The sequence below is a fragment of the Anser anser genome, assembly GCF_964211835.1.
Source record: "Anser anser genome assembly, chromosome: 27".
Classification (NCBI taxonomy): domain Eukaryota; kingdom Metazoa; phylum Chordata; class Aves; order Anseriformes; family Anatidae; genus Anser; species Anser anser.
In genome coordinates, this window is record NC_139748.1 from 2,894,496 (window position 1) to 2,910,844 (window position 16,349).

General features: G+C 50.8%; 1 protein-coding gene across 4 annotated transcripts; it reads right to left on the reverse strand.

Annotated features, from left to right (window-relative positions):
- Positions 1-173: 173 nt before the first annotated feature.
- Positions 174-16,223, reverse strand: LOC310887055 (complement decay-accelerating factor-like). Of its 4 annotated transcripts, XM_083812485.1 has the most exons (16): positions 15,498-15,730; positions 15,070-15,258; positions 14,420-14,611; positions 13,564-13,663; positions 11,913-11,995; positions 11,224-11,418; positions 10,956-11,015; positions 10,704-10,832; positions 4,454-4,645; positions 3,629-3,820; positions 3,290-3,386; positions 3,038-3,132; positions 2,219-2,305; positions 1,629-1,655; positions 877-931; positions 174-685 (listed from the first exon to the last, which is right to left on the reverse strand). In XM_083812485.1, the coding sequence occupies exons 1-16, from the start codon at positions 15,631-15,633 to the stop codon at positions 607-609; spliced, it is 1,908 nt and encodes a 635-aa protein (XP_083668611.1). In that variant the 5' UTR covers positions 15,634-15,730; the 3' UTR covers positions 174-606. The 4 variants fall into 4 exon arrangements, 3 of the variants coding, with proteins under 3 accessions (XP_083668611.1, XP_083668613.1, XP_083668612.1); XR_014575628.1 differs by lacking the exons at positions 174-685; positions 877-931; positions 1,629-1,655; ... (3 more) ...; positions 3,629-3,820; positions 4,454-4,645 and adding exons at positions 7,243-8,817; positions 9,007-10,072; positions 10,396-10,578 and having other exon boundaries at positions 15,498-16,223; XM_083812487.1 differs by lacking the exons at positions 174-685; positions 877-931; positions 1,629-1,655; ... (3 more) ...; positions 3,629-3,820; positions 4,454-4,645 and adding exons at positions 7,243-8,817; positions 9,976-10,072; positions 10,396-10,578 and having other exon boundaries at positions 15,498-16,222.
- Positions 16,224-16,349: the final 126 nt, after the last annotated feature.

Sequence of the window (16,349 nt, forward strand, 5' to 3'; positions counted from 1 at the left end):
AATCACCCCGCAATCAGTCACCCCCGCAATCCCCCCCGCAATCCCCCCCGCAACCCATCGCCCCAGCCCAGCCCTCGCCCCCGGGCAGATGAGGAGATGGCGGCGCCGTTTACAGCGCTCTGCGAGAAGGTTTGATTACGAGCTACGAATGAGGAAGCATCCCAGTACGCCAGTCACACTCATTCCGCGGGCCTTTTATTTACAAAACGGTTTTGCTATAAATACCGGAGTTGTCGGACTCTTGTCCGCACGCCAGGAAATGAACCTTAGCAAAAAAGTAGTTTAAAAAAAAACAGAAGTGGATCTTCGGAGGATGTGCAAACAGGGCGTTTTCTATAGAATCATTTTCCTAGTGGAAAGAAACGTTTATTGAATGTTAAAAGCCTCACTTTAAGAACTGCAAAAATGGTTTTGGTACTAAAAAAAAATATAAGAAACATGTAGGCACTAAAATGACAGGGAGCTGAATTCGAAGTAGATTTGATTCTCCTGCTGCTTCACATAGGAATTCTTGATTATGAAGTCAGAAACTTGATTTCATGTTGCCTTACTGCGCTCAAAACTTCATCACTGACGGTGTCAGGAGCTAGCAGGAACTGTCCCTTCTCATGGACCAGTTTTACGCTCCTGGCAGGATGGTCCCTGTTCTTCATCTCCTGCATTTGTAGGGTTTGGCTTATATGTCCTGAAGACATGGAAAAGAAAGGAGAAAATCTATGGAATAAGCAACAATTTAACAACACGCAAAGATAGTACTAAGCCACACAAATATATACCAAATGTTATTACCATCCCTCAGAGCTTAAAAGGAAGCACCCCGTTAGGAAAAAGCTGACGATGGCCAAGGAACGCTGAGCAGCAGCTCGGCTCACTTACCCTTTTTGCTTTACAGCACACTTCTTGATGGTCCAGATTAGAATTACAGCAACTCCTTGGGAAGCAAGCAAACAAACAGGCAAAAAGAAAAAATGAACAGCAAATCTGGTATGTAACGTAAGTGAAATACAGCAGTTTGGTAAGAGACTGACAGCAAAATTCACTGCTCTGTGGCAGCCTGTCCCCACCTAGAGGCTCTTTCTCAGCCAGAACAATGCAAAATCCCTCATGTATTCTGAAAAATGAGCCCAGAAACCACCAAGTGTAGCACCATGCTGACCTTTCTCAAAAGTATGATCCTCGTGTATTTGGTACTTTTATAGACAGCCTGCTGTTTATTTTGTATTTTAGACATACCATTGTTAGTACTCAATCCCTTTTGCAGCATGGATGTTCCAAGTTTCATTAATCTCTTATATTTCAAAGTCTGCCAAAGCCTTTTAAACCAATTTCATCAATTAAGGAGTGCCAGGATGTACATTTTTTGGTTGGCTTCTTACATCAGCCTCTTTGGCTTCTTTCATTTCATCCTCAATTAATGTAATGTTTTCTACCAAGACAAAGACAATTCATCCATAATGCTTGTGGTGCTGCTGCATCATCCAAGAGCAGAGAAACCCAGGAATCCTGTCCGGAGACACTCAGCACGAGGAGTTTTAAAATGAAGAGGCCAACAGCACTGCCTCCAGATGTTTAGCAGTAAATAACAGCTTTGCATTAGGAAAGTATATTTTCAATTGTAAATTACTCACCAATGATGCAAGGGATGATGACAAGTGCTGGAGAAGAAAATAATGAAACTGGTATTAAAAAAATTGAAACCAATGATGCTGATAAACAAAGAGGAAAACTCAATCTATGCTTGCACAACAGTGTTATCCAAATCCACTTAACCATAGCACTGCTGAGAAGCAATCTAAAGCAATCATCGTCAATTACTAAACACGTTGTGATGCGCTTCTTGAGCCCCTCACCCCATCTTTTCCCACTGACAGAGCTGAGGTCCGTTGCTCCAAGCTGTTCCCCCCCCAGCAACATCCAAACACAGCCAAGGTAGCGTCAGCGGTTTCTGCTGAGATGCTCGGATTCACAGAGGGAGATTCAAGCACCAAAACCCCACCCTCTATCAGGTCAGCTGGGGAGTGCAGAGGAAAGGAGATCAGGCCAGCAAGCTAACCTGTGCAAACCCCTCAGAAACTGGGGGGTGGGCCCACCAAAAGGATTGAGGAAGACACAATGAGAGCAGAAAACCAACAGTGCGTGGAGTCAGGGCTGCCCATCGTGGTTGCAATTTGAGCAACTACAGGGGCCACAAGGCAGGAAGCCTTTCCTGAGCTCTTACGTAGGATGTAGCGATACTCTGATGTCTTCTCTTCCAACGGTTTGGTTGCGTCTGTCACTGCTGTAGTGCCAACAGTAGAGGATGAAGCTAAAGGAGAAACAGTCACAATTTTATTTTACATAATATTCCATTTATATAAAATGTATGTAAGACTTCAGCAAGGTGTAAACGTAGCATGGGCAGGTGGCCTCTGATCAGCGCACCGGTGGCTCCGGCAGCGAGAGCTGCACAAGAGGCACGTGGGAACCCCTCGGTGATGCTGCAAGTCACCGACAGGGGGGAGTCCCCATTCCTCTCTGTTTTATTGCTCATTTTTTGTTAAACATTAAAAATAAATCCATCCATCCATCAGCTTTTCAGTTACTGATACCCTACAAACACTGTGTATTGTAGTTCTGTTTCTCGTGAAGGGAAAATACAAAACCCTGCACGACTGCACTCACGTTGCTCTTCAGTGGAGCTCGGCACCTCACAATGCCCTACGCACATGTCACTCTGCTGGAAGCAAACCCTAAGGGAGTTCCTGTCCAGACTGTGGTCTCCCTGGTCTGAGAGATGGGAATTTGGACTAACTGCAGAGCCAGGAGAACCGCTGGAGAGCAGGAGGAGCATCCTCCAGCAGTGCTCACCCCTGCACTCGGGAAGTGCCCTGCAGGAGGCACCACCAATGCTGTTTAGGTATGCCCTACGTTTTTACTCCAGGTGTCTACTTTCCATATGTATTCACCTGACTTAATTCGCTACAATCAACACAGAGTTCAGTGGTTTTTAACAGGACTATTCGGTGTTTCCAGTCAAGCCCTGGATAAGCTCACTTACCCTGGATAAGCTGACAAGTTGGAAGCTGAGTCCAGGCAACTCCATCTCCCTTTAGGTGACACCGGATGAAAGCTTGCCCCGCTGTTAGCATGTACCTAAGGTGCAAAAGGCACATCCCCAGCTCAGTCTGCTGTCACCAGCCAAGAACTTGTCACTCCAGAGGGGTGCCACGGACTCGACAGGTAGAGCCCCATGTCCCGTGCCGCATGCCGGGGCCCTGGCCAGGCAGCACGGCAGCCTGCTTCCACTCACCCATCGTCACAAATAACATCTGCCTTTGCGCCGAACAGCTGATCTGTTGTAACAACTGTACCATGTTCTGGATTTTCTGGAGTACCACAAGATTTCCCTAAAAAAGAAGATTGTCCTTAGGATGCTACGAGGACAGGAAAACAAACAAGCCAACCACTGACATGCTTTTCACAACAGTACGGCAATGTCAAACTGGGCATCTGATGATATCTCATGCTAAACATCATTGATAAAAAAAACACATTCTAGAATACAAATCTGAGGTGGAACTCCAAACACAGCGCTAAGAATGTGGCTGTAGGATACTGGAGAAAAATGAACCGATGCAGGGACACTCACTTTGACATAACACGGGAACCTCTGACCACGTTAAATTTTCATGACAAGTGCTGGTAGGAAGCTTGTCACCGCTCTTCTCATAGCCTGGGTTACAAACGTAGTTCACCGTGATACCAACAGCATAAAAATTCTTCAATTCATCTTCCTGTGATACTCTTGCGAAACTCACACGAGGTGGGCTGTAACAGCTACCTAGTGATAACAAGGACAATCGAGATGTACAGTTCCAAAGCAAAACAGTATTTTGCACTCAGATATGTATAACCATAAATACAAGCCGTAATACACAAGCCTCCCTCATGATACTAATACTATAAATATTTTTAATAAGATGATTGATAATTTCTATACTTTTAATAGGAAAGATTTCTGATGTTAAACGTTGCCCTCCTAGAACTGCTCCCGAGGTGAGCGCTATCTGCCTGGCCACTTCCACAGCCCAGGTGTGTGATGTGGGAGGTGCAGCCTGCTCTCTCTGCAGAGGTCTGCAAATTTCCCGAGCGAAACCTTCCCACGTAGCTAACTCCTGGGTCCTTCAAATTCAGCCCCCAGCTGTGCCAGTGCCCCTCCGCTGTCGTCCTTTGCCTCGCTGCTGCGCTTCCCCGGGGAATGTATCGGGTTTTATTAACACACAGGCACCAGCACGCGGCTCCAAGGGACTCAGCCACGTCAGGAAGAAGGGACAGTGAAAGGTTCTCTGACAAACAGCTTGCTCATGCCTCACCCCTGATGAAGAAACCCCCCGAACAGCAATTGCTAAAGCAGCAAATGCTTTCGCAAGCAGCCCGCATCTCCGAGCAACTTCAGAGAAAGTGCACTACTTACGACTGCAAAACTCCGGGAGGACGGACCAGAGGGCGTTCTCCAGGCACTGTATTGTGTCTGACTTCAAGGGGAGCTTAGCAAAGCCTTGAACGCACTGGTATGTTATTTTGGAGCCGATGGGGAAGCTTTGGTTATCTTTGGAGTCCTCTGGAGGCTCTGCCCCGGGTAGCTGGGGCAACGGCCCGCAGTCCCCTGCAACAAAACGAAGTGATTCAGGAGGGTCCTGCTGCCTTCGTCAGCAACCTGGCAGGGCACAGCGCAAAGGCAAACACAACGGGCAGACATACAGCTACAGGTACAGACGCACAGACGGGTACAGGCACAGGGACACGGACAGGGACACGGACAGACACGGGTACAGACAGGCCGACACGGTTACAGGCAGACAGACATGGGTACAGACACACACAGCTACAGTCAGACACACAGCCACAGACACACTGGTACACACAGACAGACACACAGACACAAAACCCCAGGTACAGACAGACACTCAGACACCCCTGGCATGCCCCCCCCCCCCCCGCCCTCCCCAAGCCAGAGCTCACCGCGGGCCGCAGGCACCAGCACCACCAGCACCACCAGCACCACCGGCACCACCGGCACCACCGGCACCACCGGCAGCGAGCGGCACCGCCCGGAGCCCATCGCTGCCGAGGGGCGCCCGGCTCCGGCCCCTCCCGGCCCCGGGGTGCTGCCGGGGGCTCCTCGCCTCCGCCGCGGCAGGGCCGGGACCGCCCCGGGGCGGGCAGCGCTCGGCCACGGCCACGCGTGGGCAGGCGGGGGGGGGTGGTGGGGGGACGCCCGGGTGCGGTTTGCTCGCCTGGAAGCCGAATGGGTTCCCCCCCCCCCGCCCCGCCCCGAGGCTCCCTCAGCACCAGGAGCCCCCGCCGCAGCCCCCGTGCACCTTCCAGTAAGGGCACACCTCTTCCCGCAGCTATCGCCTCCCCAATGGGGAGAAAAAAATAACACACATACACACACAACCAAACCAACCCAACCAGCCAACCAAAAAAACAACAAAAAAAAAAGTGCAGCCTGCGGGCTTTGTCAGTCGGGAGCCTGCAGCGTGCCCCGGAGCCAGGAGGGACAGGGCAGGCTCTGATGTCCCTGCCCCCAGTGGGTGCCCCCAGCCCTTGCTAGCAGGCTCCAGCCCAAGGCTGCTGCCGGGAGCACGGAGCAGTGCAGTGGTGGCACCTGCCCCTGCCAGCGTCCCTGCACCCCCTTCAGAAGGGCACCCGCCTGTCCCTGGGGAGACACCTGCAAGGAGAGGGGGCTTTCCTCCAGCCCGAGGGGTGCACGGGGGACCAGAGGGCTGTAAATCACCCACACTGGAAGTCACTAATTGGGCCGCTCCAATTAATGCCTATGCAAAAAAACCAACAGAGCAGGGATGCCAGCATTCCCACTGCAACTCTCCCAGTTAAACACAAGCCCCTTCACGTGAGGCACTGCCAGGGATGGGAGCTGTTTGCCCCGGCTCGGTGTGGGGGTGTGAAAGCGGAGCTGCTTTGGGACTCCTGCCCAGGCCCTGCCTGCAGGGCTTGGGGGAAAAGCGGATGGCGACGTGCACGGAGCTCTTTGCTGCCTGCCCCCAGCTGCTGGCAGCGCTGCCAGAGAGGGGCCGGTGTCACCCAGCCCAGGGCAAGGCAGCCAGCACCTTCCTGCCTCCCTCTGCCCTTCTCATCCAGGAAGCAGCGGTGTTTTCACTGACCATCTCGGTTATCTTTCATTATCTTTTCTTTCCTTCTCACTTTATTACTCTTCTCGATGCAATTTAAGCTCCATCAAAGGCATTCGCGATGAGGCCAAGAGGTGTTTTCTTAAGGGAGGAGTCAAGCAGCCGAATTGCAGGTGCCTTTGCAATACGTGCTTGTGAGTGTGTTGACGTTATATGGAGATGACTTGGCCACTGGTCACCTGCGGTGTGAATGGGAACGGTGGGTGTAAAATGTAAAAGGGTGTTGCCAACAGGAAAAAAATGCTTTAAATGCTGGGAATTCTCTCATAACAGATTACAGCAGTGACCTCAGTGCAAGATAAAGTGTTAAGAAGTATTTGGCAAAGAGTTGCTATCTCAGACAGACTCCCCGGGGAGCAGCCTGGCTCACGCACACATCAGAAGCACAAACCACTGCAGTTTTAACTCGGAAAAATGCCCCTTGCTCACAGAGTTCAGATCAACCCCTTGAACCAGCTGCGTTCCTACCTGAGGCCATGCCCGCGTCCAGCAGAAGCAGGAGGAGCCCGTCCCTGCTGAGACCGGGCTCACGCCAGCCCTGTCACACAGGCGCACACACAGATGGCAGCTGAGCCCTGCGATAGCGGAACGACCTCTGCTCAGCTGCAGCCAGCTTGCTTTATCTTGCTCTGACATCCCCTCCCCATAGGACAGAAATCGGGCCAAGCAGATGGCAAAGGCCGAAGTGAAAGCACTCAATGGTGAGCACGGCTGCTGCTGCGCCATGCATCGATGCTGCCGGAGGCTGAAGCACGACCAGGCTCTGGCTGGAACGACACGAGGCTTCCAGCAGAACCAGCCAGCAAAAGCATGCGTGGGACTGCAAGCACCACTCCTGGCCTCCCACATCAGCATCCCCTCTGCCCCTGCTCCCCCAGGGCCAGGGCAGCCGGGCTCCTCGCCACGGCTCTCTGGAGCCCCACAGGGCTCAGGTCTGGGGCTGGCAGGTGGGGTTCAGACAGGCGCACATCCCTCCAGACCGCTCACCTTTCTTTTTCAGACCACCTGCTGGAAGCGCTCATATCCCCAAGTGTTACTGCATGGAGTGTTTTTCTTTCTTTTTCTTTTCTTTTTTTTTTTTTTTAAACTAAACTTGCATAAGAGGTCATTTAGAAAATAAATATGGAAGAGTGCTTATAAGGAACCAATTTAGCAGCAAACCTGAATAAAGTCACATTGTTGATACCCCTAAAAGCCGATACCTTCCTAAATAGAGCATAGGATGTAGAAAAGGAGCAGGAGGCAGTTGAATTCACAGGCGATCCTTTGGAAACAATTGCCGTTTATTATTAAATGTAAACAAAGACTCACGAAGCCACCTAAATATAAGGCAATTAATGTACTGTATAGACCGAAGATAATAGTCAACTAACAACATAAAACTGACAATTCTGGTGTCTCTGTTGCAGTATGACGACACTTGAGAGCACATTTAACAGCTGTATGCATCCCTACACAGCCAACCTGCTGAGCCTGCAGCAGGGCTGAGCTGCACACCCTTTGTGGCTGTTGCCTTACATGTAGTCCTAAGAGAAATACCAGCAGCAAAGAACCAATATTTATGTTTGAGACAAAAAGGCTTTTGCTAAAGAAAGTGCTAACAGTACTGAAGATCTAAAGATCAACGTTCAGTTTAATGAGTCAAGATTTCCTAACAGAAATGAGCACACAGCTTTGCAGGACAAGGAGGTCAGGATTTTGGTTTCGGCAGAACCCTGCTGACAGCTAGCAGGGGCGTATCTGCAGCAGAACCACTGCCACAGCCACAAAATCCTGGGAGTTAAGGCAGCAACTCAGCCCAGCAGAGATGTTTGGGTCTCCTTTACAACCTGTCTCGGGTGTTTCTGTGTTTATGGTGATTGCTCTGGCAGCAGGGCTGTGCTGCTAGTGAGAAAGGAAATATGCGGTTGTGGAAACTCGTACTGTAACCAATTGTGACACTGCGGAACTGTGAGCAAAATTCTGCAGAAAGCTTGAAGGGTTTTGGAAAATAACGCGGCCTCGCCCCGAGCCTGAGCAACATCTGGTCAGATCAGTAGGGATTCCTAACTGGATTTGTGATATTAGAAGGAAACTAGCAAAAGAGAAAAACTCAGATGGGAAAAGCAGCTATGGGAATTGACCAACTCTTGTACAAGCAATTTTCATTCAGTTTCTCGGAACGTTAAAACATATCACAATTTAGAAAAACACATTTTGTACGCGTACCTAGGACATGTCTGAAATAGCTTATTCTTTGTTTTAAACCAAAGTGAAAGAGTCCGAATGAGTACAACCACTGCAGCAGGCACTCTAAGAACATGGTGAAGGGTTTGCATGGCTTGCACTTAACAGAGTTATTTTCTTTCAAAACGAAAACAATATATTTAGACAGTGGGATCCCACTGAACTGCCTGCGGTTTATGTCTGCAGTGAGGCATCAGGAAGAGCAGCATGAGAAAGTTGTCTTTGCAACCATGCAAATAAGGTGCAAACGCCTCCTGGCAGGGGATTTCTTCCCTGGGTGTCCCTTTGTCACGGTGTCACCGAAGGAGAGAAGCCACATCCCACAAAGTGCTCCAAAGCTGCAGGTAAATCTTTCTGTGCTCATGCCATCGTGCTTCCCATGGGCCATGTGCGCAGCCTGAGGGAAGGAAACGCTCACATGAAGGCTGGCCTGGCTGGAGGTGCAAGGAGAGTTGAGCTTTCTGCCCGGCGATACTAGCCCAGAACTTTAAAGAACACCAAAGCCACCTTTAGAAAGGCCCAAGCCATTCCCTCCCTCAAACATCAGAAGCTGTTCGCAGGCTGTGTGCCACTTTCCCTGTCTCACCACTTGCTCCTGCCTGCTGGCACCGACAGGCTGACTCCATAGGGCTCCTATTTTGGGGCAGGAGGGCCAAGTTCCTGAAGCACAATGCAAAGCAGTGTTTCCCACACTGCAGCCAGTTTTAGAGCGTATGTCAAGCTGCTGCTTTTACACAATCTCCTGTAGAAGTGCCAAGAATGACAAAACAGTAGAAAAAAAGGAAAACCAACAGGAAGAGGTTTTTAGATCTCTCTTCCCTCTGAAGGCATATGATAGAGCAATGTATACATTTTTAGGAAATAAACAGGACAAAGTTTGCCCCTTTCCTTCCTTGTTGCATTATTTAGGACGCTTTCAGCCTTTGTTACTACCAAGGGCCCAGTGCCCCCATACTTCCTCTCTGTTAAGGGCTCCGAAGCCCTTCTTTGCAGCCCTGTCCATGCACTGATACCACTGCAATTTCGTTCCTGCACATGCATCTGCGAGTGCCCAGCCATGCAGCCCAGGTCCCCGCGTTAGCCCAGTAGGTCGGCTTCTCTGACTCCCTGTTTAGCAGTCTAGGCAAATACACCGAGTTTTTGGTCAAAGCTAGCCACCAGCCTGGTGATGCTAAAAGGATGGAGCAGCACTGTGTGGAAAAAAAACAAACACCTTTGGGAAATGACACAGCAAGGGGCAGATCCCTCCTGGCCATGCTGTGCTGGCACAGGGGCATTTCCACACCCAGGCTTCTCCGACCACCTCGCCACGTTCCTGTAGCAGCCCCAGAGCGTGTGGGGCCATGCACAAAATCCCCACAATGGGGGACAGATTTTCCTTTTGTGACCCCAGAGACACGGCTCAAGGACGGTCCAAGTTCACACCCGAGAAAGGCTTCTCATCGCATCTCCGGCCGTGCAGGAAACCCTCCAGTGGGCAGTATGTCTGTGTCATTCCCAGTTCTATGCTCACGGCTCCCACCCTGACACTGCTCCCAACACAGCCGACACTCACCCTTTTTACAGGTAAAACACTCCTTTGCAACGAATGGGAAATCTGTGGTAGCAGCACTTCTGCCACGTCCGGGTTCTCCTGGCTGCCCACGACCGTGCTGGCGTGGAACAAGGTAAGCGTTAGCTGGCTGCCTCATGCGGCCCTGACGGGGACAAAAAGCCCAGCTCTCCTAAGGCTACACGGTATAGCACTGCTGGTTTTCAATATGACAAAAAACGGGTCGAGCAAAATCTCTAACAACAGCAGGGCAAGGAAAGAACTGACACATGAGAATACACCGCAAACAAAACAAGGCTTCTTTAAGAGAAGAAGGTCAGTGCACTCAAACCCGAACTTTGAACCTGGTGCCCAACCAGTAAAACTACAAATTACCCAGAGAAAACTTAAAGAAGACAACAAGATGACAAATAAAACACTCACTTCCACAAAGTGCTGCAACTTTAGACCACTTTACGCTTTCAAAGCAGCCAGCTTGGGGGAGAATGCCAGAGATCCCCATGTACTTTGGAGGACACAGAGGTCCTCGGCTGGTTCCAGGAGAGTAGTAGCTTTGGGTTTTGTAAAAAGGCACAACAAATCTGAATGCTGAGGTAGCACAGCTCCCTACCACGGAAGAGAAACATGGGAAAGAGTGAAAGCTCCAGATACGGGATTGGAAATAAACCCTGAGCCCTACGAATGAGCTCCCCCGAACTCCTGACGAGTCTCAGGAGACGCGCTGGACTCACCTCGTGGCCTGGAGAAGGAAGAAGAATGGGAGAAGGAGTTGCTGCTTTGGAGTGACTCTTTATAAAGGCTGATTTTCATTTCCTTTGTGAAAACCCTTTTATCTGTTGGGATGCCATTTCCCTGGAAATCTGAAAAGAATGAAGATCACAGTATGAAACTCCTTGAATGGCTTTTTCATAGAAAGATCATAAAGGGGCAAGTTAAGTCTGGAAATGTGGGGCTTAATTCAATGCAGAGTCATTTCAACTCACTTTGGGGAGGAGTGCTCCTTTCCACTTCTTTTGCTCCAAGTTTGACAAATTTGCTTTTCTCTGTAGTAAAAAGAATAAGTATTGGTAAAAGCTCTCCATTTCAGGCAGTTCACTCCCTACTCACTTAGCAGCATTGCATTTTTTCTTTTTCAAATTGCAGTACGACTCCCACTTGACACATCTTATACTAAGCAATCACAGTATGTTTAGCTGGTGCATATTAAATACTGAACTCACATTACAAGTCCTAAACTCCAGGGAAAGTCACCTTTACATTTAGGCGCTGCTCCACTCCAGACTCCATTTGTTTTGTCTGTACTTGTACAGTGGATGCTCGCTTTTCCAATGAGTTGGAAGCCAGGGTCACAGCTGTAAGTCACTGTTGAGTTGTAAGCAAATTTTTCTACACCTTCACCATTGTGCTTCCCATTGCTAATTGGAGGAGGTGAAGAGCAGGTAATTACTGCATGAAAGAAGGTCGACATGAGTGTTGCTAAAAGCCTCAGTAACGATGAAAATGCAAAATGTTTCTTAAGAGTTCACCTAAGATTTTTGAAGAGAATAAGCCTTTTGGACGAGTAAAGACAGGTCACTGGCACTACCTTCTGTTCTGATCATCTCTTTTGTTTCTGAAGTGTTTCTCCTGCCAGTTCCTTCTCCCTCTCTCTCCCCGTGTCACAGAAATAAGCAGGCAGCTTGTCATGGGCTAGAGCCCTAGAAATCTCATCCCATCACCCTCACTGCTAATCGTAGCTCATGAGAAAATATTTTGATTTTGTGGGGACAAAACTGCTGAAATGCAGTGTCAGCAGCAAAATGGATATATCTCAGCTGCAGTGTGGGTGACAGATCTGCCACATAATATAAAGACAAACAAACCCTCCGTGAAGGCAGGCTTGTACTAGGCCTCAGCATGCAGGATCTACTGAAGTTGAAGTAATATTGCATCAGTCTTACATTCACAGGTTGGAAGTTTACTCCACTCAACGTCATCTCCTTTCAGCCAACACTGGATGAAATTCCTCCCATTTAGTTTGTACCTAAGTGAAAACACAACAAGAGGGAAATTTCTGTAACTACCCAGAAACTGAGAACATTTTCCCCTCAGTACCAGTGTGATCAGGAGTGGAGAAAGGGCAGCTTTAAAGCACGCAGATGTGCAAATACGAGCTGGGTAACAGCAGAGCTCCTTCACCTTGCTCTCTGCTAGGATCCTTGTTAATCTGCTTTTCGGTGCCTCTCTCCTTTGACTCGGTGCAGAGCGCTCCTCCCAGTGCAAGGAAGGGAGAAGCCACAGCCAGCGTCCCGAGGCGAGCACAGGGAAGGTCAGGCAGGGCTGTGGCCAGGTGTGGATCCCCAGTCGGATGCACTGGGCTCAGATTTGTTAGACCAGGGAAGCCTGAAGCCTGCTCAGCCCCTGCTTGCTGCTCAGCTTATGGCAGAGCTGTTACCGAGGGTAGCTGGATCTGCTGAAATCCTCACCGCTGGTGGTGCCACCTCCTCACTTGCACATTGCTTTGGGGTTATAAGGCTGCAGCAGTTTTGCTAGAGTGCTGCCAGAAGAGCAAAACCTGCTCAGCTCATCTCTGCAAATATTCAAACGCATCCTCTATGCACAGCAGGGACAGGTGGGGAGCAATATGAATCTGCATTTCACTACAGTGGCTTCTGGATTTGCTTGCTGGAAGTTAGACATCTTTTCCTGAAAACACTGACACCTTCCCAGATCTCTGAATTTACAGAATGGGAGGATGTAATTCAGCAGTTGGATACAAGTGATAACATCTGATAGTGCTTCAAGGGATAACATCCCTCCACCCTGATGGGTATTTTCAAAGATGAGCTGAACCACAGAAGGGTGGAACGTGCTGTCATTTCCCTGAAGTCCACTCTAAGGGAGTATTTGGGGAAAAAAGCTCTACTGTCATTGAAACAGCTGCACAGAAGGACAGAACAAGCCAGGCGATGCCAGCAAGCTCTTGCTAGGGAGGAAAGCCCTAGCTTTTCCAGCCCTAGCTGAATACTTGTCAGGGGTTTGGGAGCTTAATTTTGCAAGTCTGCAAACAGTGCATGTGTGCCCTGATTAGGAGCAGGCAGAAAGCATGACTCAGAGCACTGACTAATGGAAAGTGTGCTTCACTGAAGTTTTCTAGCTGAACATCCAATAAGTTTTAAAGTTCGTACATAACCCCTTCATATTCAATATATCATGAATGTGTTAAGTTGAAATATTTCAAGTAGCCTGTTTTGAAGCCTGTAGGTACGAACTGATGCCACAACTAGTCCTGTTGGGACAGATAGCCTAGGGCAGTTGAATTTCCCCTGGATGACACCTGAAGGAAAGGGCTGCCATAAACTCAGCTCCCCACCCCTGTGCTCTACAGGGCTGTGTCTCATTCCTTCCCAGCACAAAGCTCAAACTGAAGGGAAAAGCACTCAGCTCCTCGCTTGGAGCAGCGCTGTACCAGGGTTATATTGCGAAAGAGCACCCAGCCCGCACCCGCAGGTTCATTGCCCGAGCCCTGGGCATGTTATAGGATGTTACACATCTTATGTGTAAGAGCAGAGCCTGCAACCCAGCATCAGCACCGGGCCCCCCGGGACTCACCCTTCATCGCAGACCACTCTCGCTCTGGCACCGAACAGAAAGTCCGTCAGGGCGAGGGTCCTGCCCCTGGGCAGCGCCGGCGGCTGCCCGCAGGACTTCCCTGCAGGGGAGCAAGGCCAAAGTGAGCGGCCACGGGATGAGGAACGCTAACGGGGGGCAGACCAAGAAGGTTGCACCCGGAGGTAGCAAAGGGCTTCTTTTCTCTCAGACACAGCCGAGCTGTGCAGCCCCAGAAGGGCTCCACGCTCACAGCCGACACCTGTAAACACTTCACAGGACGGCAGAAAGGAATATTTGCAGAGAGATTTCCATCTCGATGCTTTGGTAGCAAGTGAAAAATGTGTTGCTGCCACATTGTCTGTCTTAATGTGATACGGATTTCATCAGGAAATATGCTTTGTCTACATTCTGAGGTTCAAGGCTAGAAATACTCCCTGCAAATTGATGTTTGTCCTGTGCATATACTGTGTCCAGATGAGAACATTATGTGAAAATGAAAACAGATCTTTTCACGCCAAGAGAAAATAAATAACACTCTCGATACTCTCACTGCTAAGTCTTAAAACCATAGAATCACAGAATCGTTACGGTTGGAAAAGCCCTCCAAGATCACCTGGTCCAGCCACCCCCCTACCACCAATGTCACCTGCTAAACCGTGTCCCTAAGCACCACGTCCAACCTTTCCTAAACACTCCCAGGGTGTTACAGATGAACGTCACGGAATATCCACCTGCTTTGGGGTTAAGCATGCGGCTGTTGGGGTGTGTTGTAGCACACAGGCAAGGAGCAGGTACCTGGCCTGCAGGCTCCAGCCCTGGGGGCTGCTCACCCACAGGCAGGGGCAGAGGTACTCACTGCGGCACAGCACAGCAACCTCCGACCACGTCAGATTTTCAAGACAAGTGCTGGTGGGGGAGCTTTCCGAGATGTTCTCGTAGCCGGGGTGGCAGACGTAGCTCACAGTGGACCCAACAGGAAAGAAATTTATCCTCTCGTCCACCTTGGACAGGGCAGCAAACTGTAACCTTGTCGGGGTAGAGCAGCTCACTGGCAATCAAGGAGAGCAGGTCTGAGAGAGCTGGACAGCAAGAAGCGTGCAAGTCAGAGCTTGTAATTGCAGAAATGCTCCTGCTACGGCGCTTTTGGAGAGCTCTGCGTGTTCATCACAGATTGTCCCTTCTCTCTTACCAGCTGCAACCCCACTGAATGCATCCATAGCAAAGTGCAGCTCAGGATGCGCACCCTGCACAGGCAAAGCCGTCAGTAGATCGGAAGCCGTGCGCTGCAGCCCCCCACGAAGCCAGCCTCTGTCAGCACAAACAGCGGCCCCGGGGGCTGCGGCCCCACTTACCCCATCACCGGCAGGAGCAGACCCTGAGCCCATCAGCAGCAGCTAAAGGAGGCGGTTTTGCACCTAAGGGTGCCATTGCAGAGCAGCTGCACGAAAGCTTTGACTAAGCAAGAGAAAGCTGAAGCGGTGCTGCTTCAGAGAAAGGGATATTTACGGCCACAGGGCTCTGGCAGCTGGGACCAGCGGGGCCCGGGCAGGCACTGCACCGTGTCCGCCCGCCCGGGGATTTTGATGGCGCCTTCGAGGCACGTGTAGGTGACCCTGGATCCAACCGGGAAGCTGCTGGGCTGCTCGGCCATGGACGGCTTGGAGTGGGCCATACGGGGTGGGGGCCCACAGTCACCTGTGCAGGAGAAAACCTCTTTGGGTGAGGATCCCATTCCCCATTCCCCAGCCCCAGCGAGCATCCCAGGAGGGCAGCTCTGGATTTCCCTCTGAGCAAAGGCACCGTGCTGGGCTGCATCCCTGGGAGCACCTTGGCTTGGGGGTGGTGCCATCGCCCTCCCCAGCCCCCGAGCAGTGAGGGGGGAGCTGGGCAGGTCTCGCTGCTCCCCGCAGTGCATCCCATGAGCCCGTACTCACCGCGAGCTGCAGATGTGCCCAGGAGCCCCATCAAGGCCAGGAGCAGTGTGGGGTGGCCGGATCCCTGCCGCATGGTGGGAGCCCAGCAGCTCGAGGTGCCCGGGTGCTTCCCCTGACCTGGTTCTCCAGGCTTCATCGCAGCGATTCCTGTGCTCCTCTGCTGAGCTCTGTTGGCTCGCAGAGGCTGTTTCTGAAGGCTGAGAGGAGATGCAGCAGCGGAGACGCAGCCAAGCCTGTGGAGCAGTGGAAACCCGTCCAGAACACACATGGAGCTCAACCCTCCCACAGGGACAAGGAGTGCAGCCAGGGGTGGCGAACAGCAGTCACCCAGGGGGCCCGGGCAAAGCCTCCAGGTCCTCCTGCCCCACATGGGGGCTGGGGGAGTAACTCAGACCTTTTCTTTGTCCTGAGGCTAACAGCGAGCCCTGACTAGCACGGATATACCAAAACCAAACACTACCAGGGCAGAAAAGCCCTCCACCCCTGAGCTGTAACTAAGGCAGAAAAATGCCTGCTTAGTCATTTGCTGGCAGGTAACGCAGCACAGCTCCTCCATGTTAGCGAAATGCAAAATAAAAGTGTTACCCTTTTTCCTATTATCTTATTATCTGATATTTTTTCCTAACTGCCTGAGTCAGGCACTGTGTAATTAGGAAGGGCTGTGAGCGGATACATCTGTGCACTGACTAACACGCTGAAACATCCCCTGACGTCTGTTAGGAGCACTCCAGCACATCCCTAGAAACACCCAGCTCACTCCTGCTTACGCATTTCGAGCACCGCCCGTGGCGATGCTCTACCTTTGTTTGCAGCCAGAGGTGTGCAGAGCGTGGGAGGAGCAGGGTGCAGCAC

Excerpts from the sequence above, each read along its gene's own strand:
- LOC310887055 (XM_083812485.1), bottom strand. The coding sequence starts at position 15,633 with ATGAAGCCTGGAGAACCAGGTCAGGGGAAGCACCCGGGCACCTCGAGC. Across the intron at positions 11,016-11,223 it reads AGCAGCGCCTAAATGTAAAG|AGAAAAGCAAATTTGTCAAA; the intron begins GTGACTTTCCCT and ends TTTTTACTACAG. Across the intron at positions 2,306-3,037 it reads AACTTGTCAGCTTATCCAGG|CTTCATCCTCTACTGTTGGC; the intron begins GTAAGTGAGCTT and ends TTTCTCCTTTAG.